We start from the raw sequence: 20,985 nt of genomic DNA on the forward strand, positions 1-20,985 counted from the left end.
AAGCATGCTTTCTGGATTTACAGTGCCATACGCTGCTCTTGAAGCCCACCCTGGCACCACCTTAAATCTTCACCGTTCAAATGAAAAACACTCACATCCCTCCCCTCCCCATGTTCCATATATCTCTATTTGTTTCCGTGTTATCTCTCTCCAGGAGCCTGCTCTGAGGCCTCACAGCACAGACCTCCCCTTGTCAACAAACCTTTCCTGTCTCTTTAGGTCCAGCAAGAGAGATAGGATATAAGGACTGACAATAAGGGAGAGTACATAATCCTAAAACATTTGGAACAACTAAGGGCTTTAGGGTCCTGGCCTTGAGACTGAAAAATGGGTGGGGCTCATTCTGTAAGAATAAGAGAATTATGATGTTACAGGGTGGGGCCTGGCTTGAAAGCTTGGAGGGGCCCCGCTGGCTGGCAGTGGGCCCCGAGGGCCTCTTTAGGCTCTACAGGATGTGTCTACGTTTCAGGGACGACGATCGGACTCAAGTCTACCCTGTGAGTTCTTAATATTGTTTAAGAGACCTGTGCTCCAGATTTTGCCCTCCAGGCCTTGTTGGCCAATCCCACATCCATTATTGCTGCTGGACACATCCTGGAGGAGGTGCGCAGCAATAGAGTTACTAGGGGTCAAGCGAGTTTGTCCTAGTCAAAGACATTGACCTGCGCTAGAGTGTGGTGTTGGAATTACAGATGTGGGGCGGTGAGGTGGGGGGAGGGGTCGTGTTGTCAAGAATGAGATGCAGAGATTACTTTGGAGGTTAAAAACCTGCATGAAAATGAGGAGGGGGTGTTATTTAAAAGTCAGTTTGAACCGGGCTCCGGTGGCTCACGCCTATAATCCTAGCTACTCAGGAGGCTGAGATCTGAGGATAGCGGTTCAAAGCCAGCCCAGGCAGGAAAGTCTGTGAGACTCTTATCTCCAATAAAAACCACTAGAAAACCGGAAGTAGTGCTGTGGCTCAAGCGGTAGAGCGCTTGCCTTGAGCTGAAGAGCGCAGGGACAGCGCCCAGGCCCAGAGTTAGAGTCAGTTTGAAACTTAAAGGAAAGAGGGGAACATAGTAAATGAACAACCAAGCTCCTTTTCCTCTATCACCTCCAATGCCTCAGGTTACTCAGGCTTTAGAAGCTAGATTCAATCCATGATACCCAAGCCGAAAGCACCCTGGTACCACTAACGACATACCAACAACTGTGAATTTTACCAAGGACATTGCTCTGCTTGGCAGACTCATACTGTAATCCTAAATACTCAGGAGGCTGAGATCTGAGGATCATGGTTTAAAGCCAGCCTGGAGAGGAAAAAACTATATATTTGTTTTTATTGTAAAAATACTGTACAGAGGGGTTACAGTTACATAAGTAAGATAATGAGTACATTTCTTATTGAGCATTGTTACCTCCTCATTTGATTTTCCCCTACCATCCCTTCCCTCCTGCCTCCCCAATCCACCCCCCAGGAGTAAAGTTCATTTTCAAAATAGTGTCTTGTATATTTCATTGTTACAATGGGTCAGCCTGTATCCTTATTTCAGCATTTTGATATTTCTCTTCCCCTCTCCAAATTAGAAAAATGTTTATACAAGATTCAGGGCACCAGAATCAAATATCATGAAAACAGGAGTTATACCACAGGGGAAGAACATACAAAAGAAATTTTAAAAATCACATAGTACATTATAAATACATTTAAGAAATAGTAAGAAAGAAAAAACCACTTGTGTCCCTATCTTGGGGTTCATTTCGCTTAACATCATCTTATATGGTGAAATGTACATGTTTTTTTTTTACCTTTAATGCTTTATTTCCAAGAAACCACCACAAGACTAGCATTGGTTCTGTGGCTTTCATAGTAGAGCACTAGACTTTAGCAAAAACAAATCTCAGGAACAGTACGAAGGTCCTGAGTTCAAGCCCAAGAAATGGCACACACACACACACACACACACACACACACACACACACACACACACACACACACACAAAATAAATCTTATTCTCTCTCTCCTGTAAAATATTTTATAACTGAGTCTTTTTCCTCATAATATTGTTTCCATCTTCTTTTTATTTAACATTGGCTTCTTATTATTTTGCCTTTGTAGCTGATATTCATAATCCTGTATTTATCAATAAAATTAGTTAAGCTAAGTACTTGTGGCTCACTCCTGTAATCCTAGCTACCAAGGAAGCTGCAAATTGAGGGTTAGTGCTTCAAATATAGTCTCAGAAGGGAAGTATTTGAGACTCCTATCTCCAATTAGCCACCAGAAAGCCAGAAGCAGAACTGTGGCCCTAGTAGTAGAGCACCAGCCTTGAGTAAAATAGGTAAGAGACAATATCCAGGCCCTGAGTTCAAGCAAGCCCTTGTATCAGAATAGAAATATATATACATTTACATATATATGTAAATGATATGTAAATGTATATACATTTCTATTCTAAATGTATATACATTTCTATTCTAATGTACATATTCTATTCTAATATTCATATATGTACATATATGTATATGTATATAGGTTTTCTGTTCTAGAACTGCTTTCTCTTGACTTTATGTGTAGTCATGTGTATGTTTTAATTTTACCTGTTATGCAGGAAGGGCCAAGAATTCATCACCCTTCAGATGTCACTACCAGGCAGGCAAGTAATGTTTAAACACATTCTGTTTTGTCAATGTGACTTTGTTTTAGCTTATGCTTTTATGAGTGGTGATCCCTACCATTATATAAGCAAGTGTTCTACCACTTGAAATATGCCTGCAGTCCAGGATTGTTCTTAACTAGATACTTTTGCAGTATCTTTCTTGGAACCCTTGTCAATCTTGTGACTACCATGGAAATTGCTTTAAATAGGGTACTGAATATCTTATTTGTAGTTTTTAAATAGAGCCTAATATATTTATAAAAATGTGACCATGCATAATTTGTAAGATGTTGTAATAAAATATACCCACAACTTAAGAGTGAATATATGATGTCCTTGTGAGATCCCTGCATTTCATCTCCCTGCATCTCTCCTACACATAACTTCTATATTGATTTTATTTTCAACACTCTATTCTTTCCAGTTTTTTCTCAGATATTTGCCATTTTAAGGATATTTTTGCACTTTCACTTTATTTTGAATTTGACTGATGTAATCTCACACCTAATTTAGCATACTATTTAACTTCTTTTCAACATTGTTTCCTAAGATTATTCCATATTACTCTTATGGACTTGTGTTCCTTTATTTTCATTGCTGTTTAATATTTCAAGTGGAACAGGTTCATTAATTCTTTTGTTTTGGAGACCGGGCATTACCTTGTTCTGATTTTAAGAGAAGGGATACTATCAGCATTCTATTACATCTTATTTTTCATGAACAAGAGGCTTAACTCACCATTTAGGAGGGGAATGACTGGGTCATGGGGTAAATGAACATTTCATGTGTTTTAAAGCAATACCACATTCATTATTAATGAAGTTGTACTAATTTATATGCATAATGGCAGTTAATACAAGAGTTGTCATTATTCATCTTCACTCTCCTCTAATCATGTATTCTGATATCTTCAAAGCATTCTAGCTAATGTGCCATACAATGTCAACACAGAAATCTGAGTGGGAAATGTAGCATGTAAGAATGAGAACTATGTTTTCTTATTTCTATAAAGAAATTGTGTCCCATGTCTTTAATGCACATTACATTTACAATAAAATTAAACACACATATCCATGCCTGGGACTAAAAATGTGTGCAGTGGTGATGCAGAACTCAAGAACAAATGTTCTCTGGGTGCTGGTGGCTCACGCCTGAATCCTAGCTATTCAAAAGTTTAAGATCTGAGGATTGTGGTTCAAAGCCAGCCCAGGCAGGAAAGTCTGTGAGAACCTTATCTCCAACAAACCACCAAAACACTGGAAGTGGAGCTGGGGCTCAAGTGGTACTACAGTGCTAGCCTTTCTTGAGGTGAAGAGCTCAGGTACAGCACCCAGGCCCAGAGTGCAAGCCCCACAACAGAACAACAACAACAAAAAAATACTGATTAAGAATAAATGTTCTCCTTTAAAAAAAAAAAAAAGCTTGATGAGGCGCAATTGTGTTTATCTGCATGTATGAGCCATATAGTTGAAAGAAATGTTTGTTTCTCATTTCTCTCAATTATAGATACCGTATCTATATATGATACCTTACAATGTATCTTAACTATATACATCATACAAACAGTATGTTACTTTTATGTTAGAAAGGGTATGACTTGGTTTAATTCTCTGTTCCTGAAGTCCATAGAGAAACGTATTCAGTATATGCAAAACCTCAGGAAAGAAAAGAGGAAATTAAACAAACGCTTTGCAAGGCCCACCCCTGTGCCAGAACCAGGACTCCATGTAAGTAAACAGCTGTCACCAAAACTAACAGATTGTAGAAGACTAGCGTCCTTTATTAATTCATCTGCTACTCTTTTATTTCCCCATTTTCTGTGGAAAAAATTATTATTTAAGTTCTGAGGAAAGTATCTGAAAACTCTCATGATCAACTTCTCATTCTTCAAATCTTTTTCTTAATTTTTTTTTGCATTTGTCCACTAGTGATAATATGGCTTGATAAAAGTTTGATCTTTGAAACTGTCTTGTTTTGGATTCCAGTTCTTGTTTTTCCATGCTAGCTGTCTAGCAAGGCCATTCACTTAAATCTTTGGGTTCTATTATTTAGAAAATAATTACATAATCTCCTGGAAAGGGTTTAATTAGTCTAGGTCTTCATACTTGAAAAATCAGAAAACTAAATAGACCAGTTACAACTTCTTCCATCTTGCCATTTCACTTGACAAGGATTTAAAGGTTCTAGCACTCAATTTATTATATTGTACATGAGTGTTGTGGTTTGCATGTAGCATGAAATTATATTTCTTATAGACAAACATAAACCCTATGCTTCGATTTAAAATCCTTCAGGTACTTGAGGAGAACTACTACTTTCTCCCAATTTCAGACTTTTCTTCAGAGTTAAAAATCCAGTTAACTTACCTACTCCTCTTTCAGCCTGTTTATAAACCCTGCTTCTGTCTAGCAATCTGCAGAATCATTGCTGTATTTCATGAAGAAAGTTATTTTATCAGCTTTACTAAAGTATAATTTGCATCTAACAAAATGTCCATGTTTTGAATGCATGCTATTTTGCTTCAATATAAATGCATTCAATAAACATTATGACAACTAAGATTATGTTCATATGCATCACTAATCAAATTTTCTTATGTTCTAATTTATGTGTATGTGGGGTATATGTGTGTATGTATGTGTGTGGCTGGTCTTGGGCTTGAACTCAGGAACTGAGCTCTGTTCCTGGGCTTTTTTACTCAAGGCTAATGCTCTACCACTTGAGCCATGGATCTAGGGCCAGCTTTTGGATAGCTAACTGGAGATGATTCCCATGAATTTTCCTGCCTGGGCTGCCTTTGAACCACAGTCAGATCTGCTCCTGAGTAGCTAGGATTACATGCATGACCCTAGCACTTGGCTCTATTTTTTGTTTAAATCAGTACCTTTTAAAATAGTAATATAAAATAGTAACATAGAAAAGTTCCCTCTTTTTCCTGCTACTGGTTTCTTTATTAGTGTCATCTTGTGTTGCTCTGATATAGTTGTCACAATTGATGAACTATTATTTCCTTTAAAGGTCACAGATTGTTTGTATTGTTTGTATTGAAGTTTAATTTTGTTTCATGCATTTCTATGGGTTTTGACATATACATTCAGGTGTTTATTCTTCCCTATAGCATCATATACAGCAGTTTCACTGCACTAGAAATCTCTCCACATGCCATTCATCATTTTGATTTCCTTCCTTCACACTCTGGCAGTGACCTTTTCCACATAGTCATATAGTAGAAATAATACAGGATGTGCCTTTCCAAACTTGCTTCTTTTTACTTGACAATATGATTTCAGCCTCCTTGATTTAAGCTAGCTTGATTAAACTAGTTCATTACATCATTGAAAAATAATCTACTTATTTATATATTTTGGAACATGTTTGCATCCAATTTGGGTCAATCCTAAATGAAACTCCTATGCAAATTTATATGTTGGCCTGTTAATATTATAAGTTTTCAGTTCATTTAAATGAACATTTAGGGTACAATAAAATAAAATTTATATATATATGGCACGCTATGGTTATGACGATGGTTTGTTCTATGAAAAAAGAAACTGCTAAACTTTTCAAAGTATTATTCTGCGTGGACACAGCAACAATTGAGAACTTCTGATCATTCAAATTCTCAGCAACATTTGGTGGTATCAAAGTACTACATATTAGCTATTCCCATGAATATGTAGGGATATCACATTTTAGTTTTAATTTCAGTTCTCTGATAACCTGCTATTGAACACCTTTTTATATATTTATCTTCCTTGTGTATAATTTCTTTGTTAAGGCCTAGTTTTTAATTCAGTTGTTTAAGTCTTCGTTATTGTTGAGTTTTTAATTCTTAGGATATCTTAATAGTTCTTTATCTGAAATATGTTCTATAAATATTTTCTTCCAGATGGTGACTTTTGTTTAGCTTCTTTTATTTTATTTTTTTCTGCCAGTTCTTAAGCTTGAACTCAAGGTGTGAATGCTGTACCTGATCTGTTTTCTTACTAGTGTTCTACCACTTGAGCCACAGCTCCACTTTTGGCTTTTTGGTGGTTAATTGGACAAAAGAGTCTCACACAGGTCTTTCTGTTCCAGTTGGCTTCAGACCACATTCCTTGGATCTCAGCCTCTGAGTAGCTAGGATTTCAGGGGTGAGCACCAATACCCAACTTTGTTTAGCTTCTTTTCCCAGTTTTCCTAGTATAAAACCTTTTAATTTTTGTGAAATTCAACTTACAAGTTCAACTTTCATGAATTATGATCTCAGTTGTTCCTCTGAAAAGTTATTTCCAACTCTAAGTTTACAGTGAATTTTTCCTGTATTATTTTCTACAAGTTTCACTGTTTGGTATTTTACATTTAGGTCTGTGATCTGTTTTGAGTTGTTAGTGAAAACTACAAGATCAGTGTCTTTTTTTGTTTAAGATGTCAAGACTTAGTAATTTTGTTGGAAATATTTCTCTATTGCAATACCTCTGTAGTATCTAAGATCAAAAACTTATTTTTTCTTTTATAGTATTAACCATTCTCTCTGAATAATTAAGTTTACTGTAACTTCAAGAGTTATCAGTGTTCTACCAACTATTCTACTTCTTTTCCTTTACTGTATAAAACACATTATTTGCTGATATCAATCAATAACTTTCTGAGATTTTTATTGGGATTTTATATATATATTGGGATTATATATATATTGGGTCTGAAGACTACTCTGGAAAGAATAGACATCTTAACAAAATTGCCTTCAAAAGATTAATGTATCATTTCTCCCATTTGGATCATCTTTAATTTTTATATCAGATTTGTGACTTTCTTCGCCCAGATATTATATATTGTTAGGTATGTATCTCAGTATTTCAATGTTAAACTTAAATCCTGCAATTTTAATGTAATTGCTTTTTTATTTCCAGGAGTTTTATTATTAGTGTTGTTGATGGCAATGATGATGATAACTTTTCCTACATAATTATATTATCTGTAAAGATTAATGTTCATTTTTTTCCATTCCAATGTGAATATCTTTACTTTTTGTGTTTTATTGCATTATCCAGGATTTCCAGCACAGTGTTGGGTACACATCTCAGGATGTGAAATTCTTTGTTTCCACTCCTTTCCCTCAAATCCCATATAGATCCAAAGACATTAATTGTTGGGGATTTTAACACACCACTCTCCCCACTAGACAGATCAACTCGGCAAAAACTCAACAGAGAAACCGAAGATCTAAACAGCTGCAAAGATCAACTAGACTTAACAGACATTTACCGAACATTTCACCCAGCAGCATCAGAATACACGTTCTTCTCAGCAGCACATGGAACGTTTTCTAAAATAGACCACATTCTAGGCCACAAAGCAAACTTGTCTAAATTCAGAAACATTGAGGTTAAGTTTTGTTAAAGGATCATTTGGCATCTGTGAACAACATATTATTTTCTATATGATACAATAATTGACAGTTGTTGAGCCACCCTTACATACTTGTAATAAATCACAGGTTGCTTTGTACAGTACTTCTTTTTTTTTTTTTTTGTCAGTCGTGGGGCCTGAACTCTGGGCCTGGGCACTGTCCCTCAGCTCTTCAGCTCAAGGCTAGCACTCTACCACTTGAGCCACAAACCACTTCTGGCTTTTTCTGCTTATGTGGTGCTGAGGTATTGAACCCAGGGTCTCATGCATACAAGGCAAGCACTCTACCACTGAGCCACCTTCTCAGGCCTGTACAGTACTTCTTATACATTTAGAACAGTTAATATTTATGGTCATGGGAGTTAGTAGTTCATTATTTATTATCTTTCTTTGGTCTGACTATGATAATAAAGACCCTACAGAGAATTAGGGGTTTTTTTGTTATTGTTGTTTTTATTATTGTTGTTGTTCCAAAGTAATTGTAGATACTGATAAAATTTTCATTGTAAATGTCTGATAAAATTTAGCAATGTAATCATCTACATCTAATACTTTGTGTTTTGAGAAAATTATTAATTATAGATTGAATTTCATGCAGAGACAGTGTCCTAATAAGATTTCCTTGCTCTTGTGTGGTACATTTTATCTTTCCAATAATTAGTTTCATCTACATTATTAAGTTTATGGCCATAGAAATTTTTTCGGTATGATTTTATTTTTGGTACTGAGGATTGAATCCAGAACATTGCACTTCTTAGGCAAGCACTTTGCCACCAAGCTATATCCTAGCCTCCATAGAATTATTTATACTATTTACCATCCTTTTTGTCTTCTGAATAAGTAATGGTGAACTTTTATTTCTGATGTTAATAATTCACTATTTTGTATTTATTCTGGTCAGAATTTTATCAATTTTATTGACATTTTTTCAAGAACCAGGTTTTGGTTTCATTGACTTTTCCTCATTATTTTTTCTCATTTTATGCCTTTTGCAAGCTATTTCCTTAGAAAAACCGTAACTACCAATACCATCTCCTCATATTTTATCCCTTTAGTTTGATATCTGACTTCAAAAAAGTAAAACAACAATAAATTTCAGTGTTTGGGGATGTAAAAAAACTTGATGTTGAGATATCAACAGAAATGTAAAAAACATAAAAAAATATTTTAATTTTGTGTGTTGAGTTATATATAACATAGTATATTCCTGATTTTAAAATCAGAAAATAATAATTATATGTATTCATGGATATTAAAATTAAATGTTTGTCAAGAATATTTGTTTTATCTCTTATTTTATGTATTTATATTGCTCAACTCACTCTGAGTTATATGAATCTAATTTTTCTGGAAAAAAAAAAGCCTCACAAATGTGTAGAATGTTTTCTCAATCACAAAATACAGGACTTGGAAAAGAAAATCCTTATGGCCCTCTGTTCAGAAATGACCTAGGCCTCTTTCCAAACCAATACCTTAGGTTTCTAGAAATTCTTCATGCTTGCAGGATTTGGTAACGGATTCACAGAGGATTGTTTTATATCAAATTTGACTCCAGAAATAAGTTTTTTAAAACAATATTTACATCTGGCTTCTGTCTGACTATGAACATACTTTTAGAATTAGATTCCAGGCTACTGATGATTGTTAGATGCAATATTGTTTGTATGAAATATCTTTATTTTTAAGGAACTTGTGAGATTACATATAATTTTCATAAGCTTTTCTTATAATTGAATTTCTTTTTCTTTGTGTGTTTTCATTTTGTCTAGTGGACATCTTAAGAAACCAGGAATTGTACAGAAAAAAAATCGTGTTCCAGACCAAAATCTGTGAATTTTCAGCATCAAGCACAGCGTATCATGATTTGATTTCATTTGAAAGATAAAGGCAGCCCCAGGCCATTGCATCAAAATAAACATGCATTTAACATCCAAAGGGCCAGTTTAATTTTTATCACCTAATATAAATCACTACTGTTTATCTTCTGTGGTAGATTTGAGATGCCTTTTTGTAAATAATAAGCTCTCTCACTTCTACTGATCAATAATCTTATATACATGACACAAGGTACAGAAAACTAAGGGAATCACAGAAACAGCAGGGCAAAGGTTGAACCAATGCATCATTGACACTCACTTAACACTATGTTGGATATGAACCTTACAACTTTGCGGGAAGGGAAATAGGGAAGGGTAAGTGGGAGAAAATGAGGATTGGGGTAACTGTTTAAAAACAAATATGCTCTTATCTTAACTGTAACCCCTGCCTATCACCTGTTCAGTAAAGATAAAGAAAACAATGAGCTTATGATACATTTGTACATTTAAATTTGACTTATTTACATATTGAAATGTATGCTTAATAGCAGAAATAGACTAAAGATATAAAGATATATTCTTCATTTATAATTACAGTTCTATCTGTAATTATAATCCTCTGGCCTTGTGTGTCAAGATCCATAGCTCTTAATGGTTGAACATCTGTTCAACCTGTGAAAGCTCAGTGGCCAGTACCCAGTCTCTAGTCTTGCCCCTTGACTTCTCTACATTTTACAATCCCTCGGTTTCTCCACTACCTCTATTCCCTATGTCTGTCACCAGCTGTTTTCTGGATCTCTTCCTGTAAGGGTTTGCTGCTATTACTGCTGCTGTTTCTGCTAATCTACTGTCTTCGTGTTACCAGCTCAGTCTGCTCTGTTTATGATAAGGATCGAAATCAGGCAAAGAAAATACCATTGCAAGGAAATTTTAATTGGACCTAAGTTACACCAAGGCTGGTAGCAGGAGGCTGGTTATTTAGCCAAGAGGGAATGCCTTGCCTGGTATGCAAATATAGTGATTGCCACTCACCAATCACACTGCACAACTTCTAGTGCCACCAATTACATGACTTCTGTAAAGACCAAAAACAAAGACTTTGCCTGGGAGCTAATAATCACAAGCCTGCTCCTGTGTCACAGAAGAAAATGCTGTGAAAAATAGCTCCAAAGAGGTATCCAGAAACAACTTGAAGTTTTTTCGAAAGCAAAAGGTACTCCTTCAAACTGGAGGGAAGATACATTAAACAAAAAAATCAGCAAATAAAGGCCAAAGTACATTTATCATGAGCAGACCTGGAGGAGGAAGATCTACAAGTAAAGAATGACATTGCTGCTGGTCATCCAGGGCTCACACCTAGAACCCTAACTATTCAGGAGGCTGAAATCAGATCTTGGTTAAAAGTCATCAGGGGCAGGAAAGTCTGTGAACTTTTCACTAAACTACCAAAAAAGCCAGAAAGAGAATTGTGGCTAGAGCGCTAGACTTGAGCAAAAGAAGCTCAAGGACAGTGCCCAGGCCCCAAGTTTAAGATATATGTAAAACTATGTAGATATAAAGCAGATATATGTAAAATAGCGAGTAGTTCTGGAAATAGTTGTACATATAAACGTATTTTTCATTCTTTTTGTCTTAATTTGTTTTAGGCAAAATTAATGTATCATGGAATTTATTGAAGCATAATATCTGAGTGCGGAAAGGCAGTGTAGTTACTGAAAGGTTCTTACATTTTATATGAAACTATACCAACAATCTACTTTAAAAAATACCTTTAAAATAGACAAAAGGATTTCAACATGCCAATTTATGAATGCAATGCATCCTGATCAATGTCGCAATAACTTTGTATTGTGAGCAGTTTCCCTGCTTCAAACTCTCAAGCAACCCGGTATTATACATAAATAGCCCAGGAGCCACGAGTTTTTGTATTTTGCCCCCAGCTCCACTGCGAAAGGCACACAGGGGGGCGTCATCAACTCGAAGCAATCGATCCATTTCAGCTTTTTAATTGCTCAGAGGCTCCAGTGCCAGCTCTCCAGGGGCATCACCATCCCTCATTTATGTATACAAGGCAGGCTAAGCAGAGCAGGCAGAGAGCTGTGACGCCCACAGCCATAGCTAAGCCTTCTCTTGTCCCTCCCTGGAGGCAGCCTTTTCCTGACACCTAAGTTTGGTGGCCTGGGCATTGAGCAAACTGGGCGGGGCGGGGCCTGGCTCGATCCCTAGGCTCAGGAGGCGGAGTCAAGCTGTAGCGGGAGAGGTGGAGCCAGCAGTGGGGACGAATGAGATGGGTGGGGCGGAGTCTTGGGTGCCAGCCGGGGCGTGGAGCGCCAGAGGATTGGGGCGTTACCGTAGGGGGTGTGGCATAGCCGCAAAGGGGTGGGGCGTTGCCATCGAGGGGGTGGGGGTGGGGTGTCGCGAAGGGGGCGAGGCCTAATGCAGAGGCCCAGGCAGGGTGGGGGCGGGACAAGCGCCCCGACCTACGTCAAGTGTCACCTAACGCCGTGAGCGTCGCCCGGCCTGGGCGGGCGGGCGGGGTCGGGGACCCCAGGTGCGGTCCCCATGGGGATGTGTTTTCCCTGCCCCGGGGAGTCCGCGCCTCCCTCCCCGAATCTGGTGAGTACGGCTGCGCCCGGCTCGCTCGCTCGCTCACCTGCTCCGCGGCGGGGCGCGCCGGGAGGCCCGGGCGGCGCGCGGCGGGCCGGGGAGGCCGTTGGACCGGGCGGAGGAGAGCGGAGACTCCCGGTGCGGACCTCAGGGTTCAGGACCCCCCCGAGGACCTGCATCTGGGACCCTCGGGGACCGGCCGGCGTCCTGGCTATCGCACTAACCTGACCGGCGGGGAGGGGACAAAGAAAGGAAAGACAAAAGCCATGCCCTCGGTGGGCCCTCGCGGTGTTGGGGCGCTTCCCGCCCCCCTTTCGCTGACTTTGGTTCGATGAAGTCTGCAGGACCGGGTAGCAGCAGGGTGTGGGCGCCCCGGATGGGCTCTTAGGGGGCCCCTGGGAAAATGTTCCCCTTGACGTGGGTAGTGCCCTGCTAGGTGTGCGTTTGTTTCCCTGTGTCTCTACCAGCTCTCTCGAAAGGTGATGGCGGAAATCGCCTGCGCCCTTGTTGGAAACCCAACCACTTCCATTTACTATGTATCTCAATACTTCCTTTACAAAGAAGAAGTGCAGAGTGAGGCACAGAAGGTAAAATGTATCAGGTGGCTTTAGTTAACGAAAATAGGGAGCACCCAATTCGATCTGAAATCCAGATAAACAAGAGAATACGTTTTTGAAGATGAGTTTCTACCATTGCAACCTTTTATCCAGGTTTTACCCCAAAACAGAGCTTGATTATCTGAAATGCGGATTAAAATTAGGTGACCTGTAGTATAGTTATACTTTTGTAGCATTCTATTAAAGCAAGGAGACTGGGTTTATGCCTTCCCCTAGATAATTGGCCCTTGATTTCCCCCCTGATAGAGATGGTTTACTTTTATTTAACCATTCTATGAGGTTTAAGTGTCCTCATCTGGTTTGCTTATGTATAACACTTTTGTTAGGTTTGATGCCACACACCTTATGTGGTTTGGGCCTATATAAACTTTGTCCTAGTTGCATTCGAGGCTGCTGGTCTTTGAGATCAGAGTCTACCAGCAGTACTTTGGTTCTCCAATAAAGACTCATAATTTGGCCTCTTAAGTGGTGGCTTCTCTGTTTCTCACAACTGAGTCTCCTTACAGCACTATTAACAATATGTTTACATTCATATTCCTTAGGAAAGTAAAAACCCTAAGTTCCTCTCATTTATACTATCATCTAGTTAAAAATTAGTTAAAGAAATAAGATACTTGAGGAAATACATTAATTCTTTAGCCATGAGATTATAGGGGTTTAAAAACTCATTCATTAGGGGCTGGGAAGGTGGCTCAGTGGTAGAGTGTTTGCCTTGCATGCATGAGGGCTCTGGGTTCAATTCCTCAGCACCACATAGGCAGAAAAAAGAAAGCCAGAAGTGGCGCCATGCCCTCATTCAACCCATTAGCTACTGCTGTCACATTTTTTTTTTCTTTGTGTGTACAAGGACTTGAACTCAAGGCCTGGGTGGTGTTCCTTAACTTTTTCACTCATTTTTTTCACTTGATCCACAACTCCACTTCTGTTGATTGGCTGGTTAAATGGGGGTAGAGTCTCACCAGACTTTCCTGTCCAGGCTGCATTTTCACGAAGAGCCTCAGATCTCAGCCTCTTGAGTAGCGAGGGCTACAGGTGTGAGCCATTATAGCCTAACCACTGTTACTTCTAAATGATGTTAATTTTGTTTGTTTTGCTGTTGGGAAGATGCCATTCTGTCAGCATTGGTTAGTTTACACTACCCATGCTTCTTTTGAGAACCACGCGACTCAGAACCACGGGGCTCAACGCTGGAACCCAATGAAGCTTTTCCTGATCACCCTAGATCTATATATTCTATCTATCTATACTATCCATCCAACCACCTATATTACACTTTTGTATTTCCCAAAACAACTACTACCATCTGAATCTTACCTTGATTATATTGATTTCTGTGACCTCTTTAGAGTTTCAGCTTCATATGCATGGAAATCCGTACATTTTTATACTGCTTGTGTTCCATTGGCAAACTGGTGCTGAGTAATTTGTCCAGTGGATGAATGTGTGTATTGTGGTATGAAAACAAAGAACTTACTGCCACCACTTTGCAAGAAAATGCTATTGATTTAATATATTTAGTAATTCTATAATTAAGCAGCCAGTATATGGCATTAAAAAAATACTATTTGCTGACATGGAGGACTACCTCTCATAAATGTACTTGGCCTCTGAAAATGCCCGCCTATTTTCAATCTCCTTTTAAGCCGGCAGTGCCTAGCCATGTTATTTCCTTCCTTGTAATTTTAACCACAGCTTACCTTACTGTTGCCCAAACTGTTAAGCTCTTACAAAGAAAGAATAAAAGAAAAAAATTATACAAGTTATCCTAGTCAGATTTATTTTAGCATATGTGATTTTGAAGATCTAGTAACCATAAGAGTGAAATTCAGAAAACAAATTTAGTGTATAGTGTATTTTATAAATGCAATGGTGGAAATGTTTGTAGTTGTTTTGTTTGGGTGAAAGGCGAGGCCCTTGCTTTGTATATCAGACTGGTTCAGAACTCCTGGCCTTGAAGGATCCTCCCCCCTCAGCTTTCCTGGTAGTGAAGCTTGAACTCAGGGCCTGGGTGCTGCCCCTTTACTTTTTGCTCAGGTTGGAACTCCCCCACTTAAGCTATATCTCTACTTTTCCAGCATTTAATAGTTAATTGGAGATAGTTTCATGAAATTTCCTGTCATGGTTGTCATTAAACCATGGTCCTGAGCTGCTAAGTTTACAGGCATGATCCACTGGCTTGTGGAACTAAATATTTTTTTCATAGCTTTTCTATAAAACACACATCTATAATTTACATATGATTGTGTTTGGTTTTATCTTGAAACATTTTTTACCCATTTTCTTTAGGAAGAGAAAAGAGCAAAGCTTGCAGAGGCTGCAGAGAGAAGACAGAAGGAGGTAAGACTAGCCGTAAAATTATGCCTGCTTAGATAAATAATTGTGCACTTTATTTCCACAAATGTCCAATGCTAGTAGAATTCTGTAATGTAAATGATATCCAAAATAATTGTAATTAAAGAAACTTTTCAAAAGGATTTCTTTTTTCCATAAACCACATACACCATTTTACTGTGTGAAAACTAGCCTAGAGATGTGTTCTTCAACTTGAGATGACCCTGAACGAATTTTCTTCCTTGGGATAAAATAAATGCCCTCACCCTGTAAAACAATGACAAATGTGAAATAAGCTTAAGGAAAATAATAGAATTCTATCCTGGCAAAGTATCCAATGAAGACATGGCAGTTTATTTTATCAAAAGTTACTGTAGAAGAACTTTTTGTTTGCAAAGGTAAACCAATTTCTCTCCACCAAAGGAAAGCAAAAGCAAACACCTTCTGGACACCAACTTTTGTTGTTTTTATTTTCCACCCCCTTATCAAATCTAAAGGCTGCATCTCGGGGAATTCAAGATGTTCAATCTGTGGAAGAAAAGAGAAAGAAAAAAGAAAAAATAGAAAAACAGATGGCCACATCGGGGCCCCCACCAGCAGGTGGTCTTAGAGTAAGTATTAATATTGACATGAGCTTCAACTTCCTGGGTATTTCTGAAAAGTTATATAGTGATCCACTCAATAATTTTTCCTGGCAGTGTATTATGAGAAAATTTTGAAGTAATTTGAAAACATAGTTTGTGTACATTATTTATTTTAGTATACATTGAAATATTTTACTTCTTTATTCCAAAGTCAAGTGTGTCAATTTTTTCCCCTAATTTTCTTAACCTTGCATCTTAGTACTTTCATACTTTAATGCTCATCTTACATGGAATCAAAATTTCAAGCAATAGAGAGAAGTGTGAAGAATATAAGAATCAATTTTAATTTTGGAAGACATCATTTCTAGCCCCTATTTATACATTAGTCATTAAATTGGACTGACCTAAAAATTCCATATAATAATCAGAATATTTTTATGCTGTGTTTTGCAATATTTGATCTTCTCTTGTCACCTATTATTAGGATTACATGCCAGATTATATGTACAGATGTGAATATGACATGTCCTACTTATTTGTCACAGTACTAGACCATGGGTCAGTACTGTTCATCAAGGTCATTGAACCCTATAGTTGAGCAGAGTTTCAATTTTACATGGTATAGTTTAGGAAAATGGTAGTCCAGGCATTAAGATTGTATTTATGGTCCGTGTGCAAAGAAAATATTTTCTAATATGTGTTTGCGAAAATGTGTGTTGGCCATAAATTACAGCCAGTAGCCTCGGTAGATCCTGGCAGAGCTGATTCTGGATCAGGACCATTAAATAGAGATGACCATGGCCCCTGTTGCATTTAATTTCAATTAAATTGAAAATAAGCCATTTTTCTTTAAGGTAAGCTTTTAACAGTGTAATTGACAGCAATACTGAGGCATGTAATGTGACTATTTGGCTTAGGTTCTTTTCTTCCATAAAACAGAAAAATCCATATATATTGAAAAGGAATTAGGCCTCCTGCTACTTCTAGTCCTCTCAAAATGGCTCAGAATTTCTTCCAATGTTAAATATAGCTTGATTTTTTTCCCTCTGACTCCTTTCGTGAAAAATGAACCCCCTCGCCAGCAAGGTGGAAGGTCACAGGAGGGTTTTTCTCATGGAGTGGCACACTGCCGCCCACCAGGAGTCATTGTCACCTCTCCCACAGCACGCTGGCTTCACAGGGGCAAGATCCTTTCCCTTTGAACACCTGCCAGTCCATCAGAGCATAAGGTTCCGAAGAAGTGTTTTGGAGGCTCAGAGATAACAGAACGTTTTAGTCCTCAAATCTCTTGGCCTATGGTCCTGGAGTATTGCTCGATGGCTTATTCAACAAGCCTGGAGTATCCCACAGATTAGCATGATTCTTGCAATGAGGAAACACATCCTTTCCCTATCTTCATACCTTCCTCATATCCATCTGCTATCAAAGGTTCTCAGGATAGCTGGCATAGGTGCTGCTCACTGCTTCTGGCAAGGAATCTCAGCTGATGAAATCCTGCAATCTCCACATCAGGATGCAAAGAATCCTGTCCCGTAGGACAGGAGTAGTGGAGACTACCTGTAATGCAGTTGTCCTCTGCCCTGGCTGCATATCAGTCTCAAGGGAAAGGTTCTCAAAAGCATGATTGGACCTTATCTACAATCAAGGGCCTGAGAGTGGAGCTAATCAGAATTTTTAAGCTTTTTTAGGCAGTACCCTATGTATACTATGTGTCACATGTCCACTGATCTGTCCAGAGACTTAGTCTTTTCTATCTTCATACCATCATCTTATTTCCCATTAACTGTAATGTAACAATTTATTATTAGCTGCTCTTCACAAAACATTTTGCATCTCTATGACTATATTCTTCTTTTCCATTGGAATAACATTAGGTGCTTTTAAGTAAAAACTTACTTTTGCCCCTGTATTTTTGTCTTTCCTTAGTGGACAGTTTCGTGAAGCATAACATGAATGGAAGAGTATTCTGCCAATAAATGTTCTACACCTGCAATCAAATAGACTTGCTCGATTTAACTTCCTCTCCTCGTAGACATGAACAGCCAAACTTTGTGTTATTAGTGCCTGTAAGTGCAGTGCTAAATCCATATGGAAAATAATGGTAAAAATTTTGATTTTTCAAACTTAGAAAATGGGCAGACCCCTCATTAAATTTTTATTTTGCTGCATTTGCTGCTTTTCTTCAGGAAGTAAGTAATTTGCCATTAAAAAAAAAACATGGGTCTAAATACTATATATGACATAAAAATGCAGCATATATCTCAAATACTTAAATGATCAGTTATATTTCCCTTCTTTATAAAACGATCTAGCTACTTAGACTTGTGCTGAGTATCCTGTATGTCTATTTTACTATATGTAGATGTTGGTTTAAACTTACAGATTGAGTGCCTTTAAACTGATAACCAGGGAAAATCTTATAATGTTATTTGAAGGGCTCATGTGCAGGAACACTATGAATTTTTATAACTTACTAAGGAATGAATATTCATAGGCAAATGCTGAATCTCTGCTAATTTATTTTCTACTTCAATAGCTTATTAAATTAACATACTGTGTTTTACATTATAATAAGGCTTTTCTTTGCTTGTTTAAAATTATATATTAGTTGTATCATCAAAGATTACTACTGTTAATATCAGACTCAGCTTCATACAGATCTATGCTATAATTAAATGAAGTAAACCAACCTGGATTAATTATAAGGAGTGGTAATATACTTATCCAAATTTTATAGACATTTTTACCCTTTTTTATTTGTCAAAGAATAATTATAAAGTTTATGTTGATGTGAAGCTGCTAATGTAGTTATGAATGTAAGAAAGAGAAATGTATATTTAAAATGTCTGCTTTAAACATAACCTATTAGGGGATTCTATATGATGTACCCATAAAAACTTTATAGACTTAAATGTATTAGGAATGTGAGATTTATGTCATTTGTTCTTTTATTTTTCTTTTTAATGCATAATAAACTAAGATAGAAGAATTACTATTATGGATTTTTGGATGCTAAGTCTTTAGAATGGCAAGCACTGCAAACTATGTAGATATGAAGTGTCAATAGGGATGTAAATAAAATACAACAGTCACTTGACTTAGATAAAGGTAACTGAGCCACTATCTCACTAACCCTCTTACAGGCTTGTGTTTTATAGAAGTGTATTATACAGTACACTGGCCTTATTTAAAGATTTGTCGCAGGTAGTTTTGACCAGGAAGGGTTACAAAAATATCATTGTTCATGGATTGCACGGTCCAAGTAAAGTGGAACAATTCACACTCAATCCTGTGGTTTGGACAGTTGTGTATAAATTCCATTTCATCCTGAGCATTTGTGGTGTAACCTGAATGGTGGTCTCCTGGGAACTGTATACACTTGGATACCAATGATCTACTATACAAGTCCTTCTTAAAGAGTTTGAATTCTAGAGCTAGTATGTAGCTCAGTAGCAAAGCACTTACTGAGCAAGTGTAGTATCCTGGGTTCATCCCCAGTACCAAAAAAGAAAAGACAAAAAAGAGTTTGAATTCTAAACCAGGTCTATTGACTCCTCATGGACATCCTTTCTATTATATGAAATGTTTTCTAAATATTTAGGAAAGAAACATACTTGGACAGGGTATGTTTTCCTCATTTAGAGGATTCGTGATATTTTTGTTTGTGAAAGAGAATGAATCATTGAATTACATTTCATAAGTAATTTTTTTACTTCATTAAGAAGATAATTTTTTCAACACCAAAAAATGACCATTAATAACTAAAGTAAATATCGAACCAGAACATATCATCTGTAATTCCCTTGGTATAGCACAAACTATTCAATCTTTCCTGTGTCATAAGGTATTTGCACTTCTATTGTCTGCACAGAAGGCCTGCTTCCATGGGATAATGTTCTCTTTCTAATGCTTAATTATCTACTGTGGAGGTATGAATAATGGGCATGTATATTGCTTTCTGGGAGAAGGGGGACATGCTTTTCTGCCAGCTGCGGCCTGCCTCTGTGGGTGGCATCAGATTTCCCCAGACCATATTGTGACAGACACTAAGGGAGTGACATTCAAATCCTAACATTTTTAGAAAAAGAAAGGGAAGAGGGGGAACCAGATGCTTGATGGAAAACTAATTAATTCATTTTAGAATTAGAATTAAACACATATCTCTCTAGATGTTTCTTTCAGAAAATTATAAAGCAGTTCCTATGCAAAATTTAAAAGGAAGTGAATTTTCCATAGTTTATATTTGAAATAATAGAATGGCACAATACTTAATATCACATCTAACCCCCCCCATCCAAATTCCTGAAATAGAACTGATGCAGTGAGATGCATAGGTGTAACTACTGTGAAAATGTGAAATGTTTACCCCATGCTTTCTTAATTCTAATAATCAGATTATTAATATGGCTGATTGTTAAATGATATATAATATCCAGTTCTTTTGTAACATGTTGAATGTTTTTAAAACATCTACACATGATTCTGTTTGACTAATTGTATATTGGAATGTGATTTAGTAGTTTTCCCACATGTGATTTTGCTATGAATATGCACTTCCCCTTATTAAAAATGGCTTTGTCATCTCTATTTGACAAAATGGTATCTTTAGTATCTTAACTAATTAAGACTTGGGCTGCTGTTTAGGAAGCCTTTCATCTCTTTTGGATTAGTCTATTGGGATGATTATGCAGTATCTAGATTTGTAGATAAGGAAAGGAGAAACTATATCATTAGTCTTCTGTTTTGTAGTTTTAACAGAAATACTACTGAAATAAAAATATCATTGATATTCCATGAGAATTTGCATAAGCTTTGATCTATTTGTTTATTTTCACTGATGAAAATGCTGATCCTAAGAAGATGAAAGTATATCTTGTCAGTCTTGAATAATTTCTGAATACATAGATCAGCAAGAGATAAAAATACCTGTGAATCTATATTTAAAGAAATATTTATCTAGCATCTTTTTCATGAAAGTATCTGCAATTCTCTTAG

General features: G+C 37.2%; 2 protein-coding genes across 3 annotated transcripts; both read left to right on the forward strand.

Annotated features, from left to right (window-relative positions):
* Positions 1–390: 390 nt before the first annotated feature.
* On the forward strand, positions 391–9,969 carry Ccdc179 (coiled-coil domain containing 179). Its single transcript, XM_070032716.1, has 4 exons — positions 391–497; positions 2,596–2,640; positions 4,266–4,370; positions 9,804–9,969. The coding sequence occupies exons 1-4, from the start codon at positions 453–455 to the stop codon at positions 9,813–9,815; spliced, it is 207 nt and encodes a 68-aa protein (XP_069888817.1). The 5' UTR covers positions 391–452; the 3' UTR covers positions 9,816–9,969.
* A 2,335-nt stretch (positions 9,970–12,304) lies between these two features.
* Svip (small VCP interacting protein) lies at positions 12,305–20,577 on the forward strand. Of its 2 annotated transcripts, none has more exons than XM_070032715.1 (4): positions 12,305–12,467; positions 15,362–15,412; positions 15,904–16,017; positions 17,917–20,577. In XM_070032715.1, exons 1-4 carry the CDS (start codon positions 12,414–12,416, stop codon positions 17,929–17,931), a joined length of 234 nt encoding a protein of 77 aa, XP_069888816.1. In that variant the 5' UTR covers positions 12,305–12,413; the 3' UTR covers positions 17,932–20,577. The 2 variants fall into 2 exon arrangements, with proteins under 2 accessions (XP_069888816.1, XP_069888815.1); XM_070032714.1 differs by lacking the exon at positions 12,305–12,467 and adding an exon at positions 12,926–13,045.
* Positions 20,578–20,985: the final 408 nt, after the last annotated feature.

Source organism: Dipodomys merriami, unplaced genomic scaffold (genome assembly GCF_024711535.1).
Source record: "Dipodomys merriami isolate MVZ:Mamm:240054 unplaced genomic scaffold, mDipMer1.0.p SCAF_21, whole genome shotgun sequence".
Lineage (NCBI taxonomy): Eukaryota > Metazoa > Chordata > Mammalia > Rodentia > Heteromyidae > Dipodomys > Dipodomys merriami.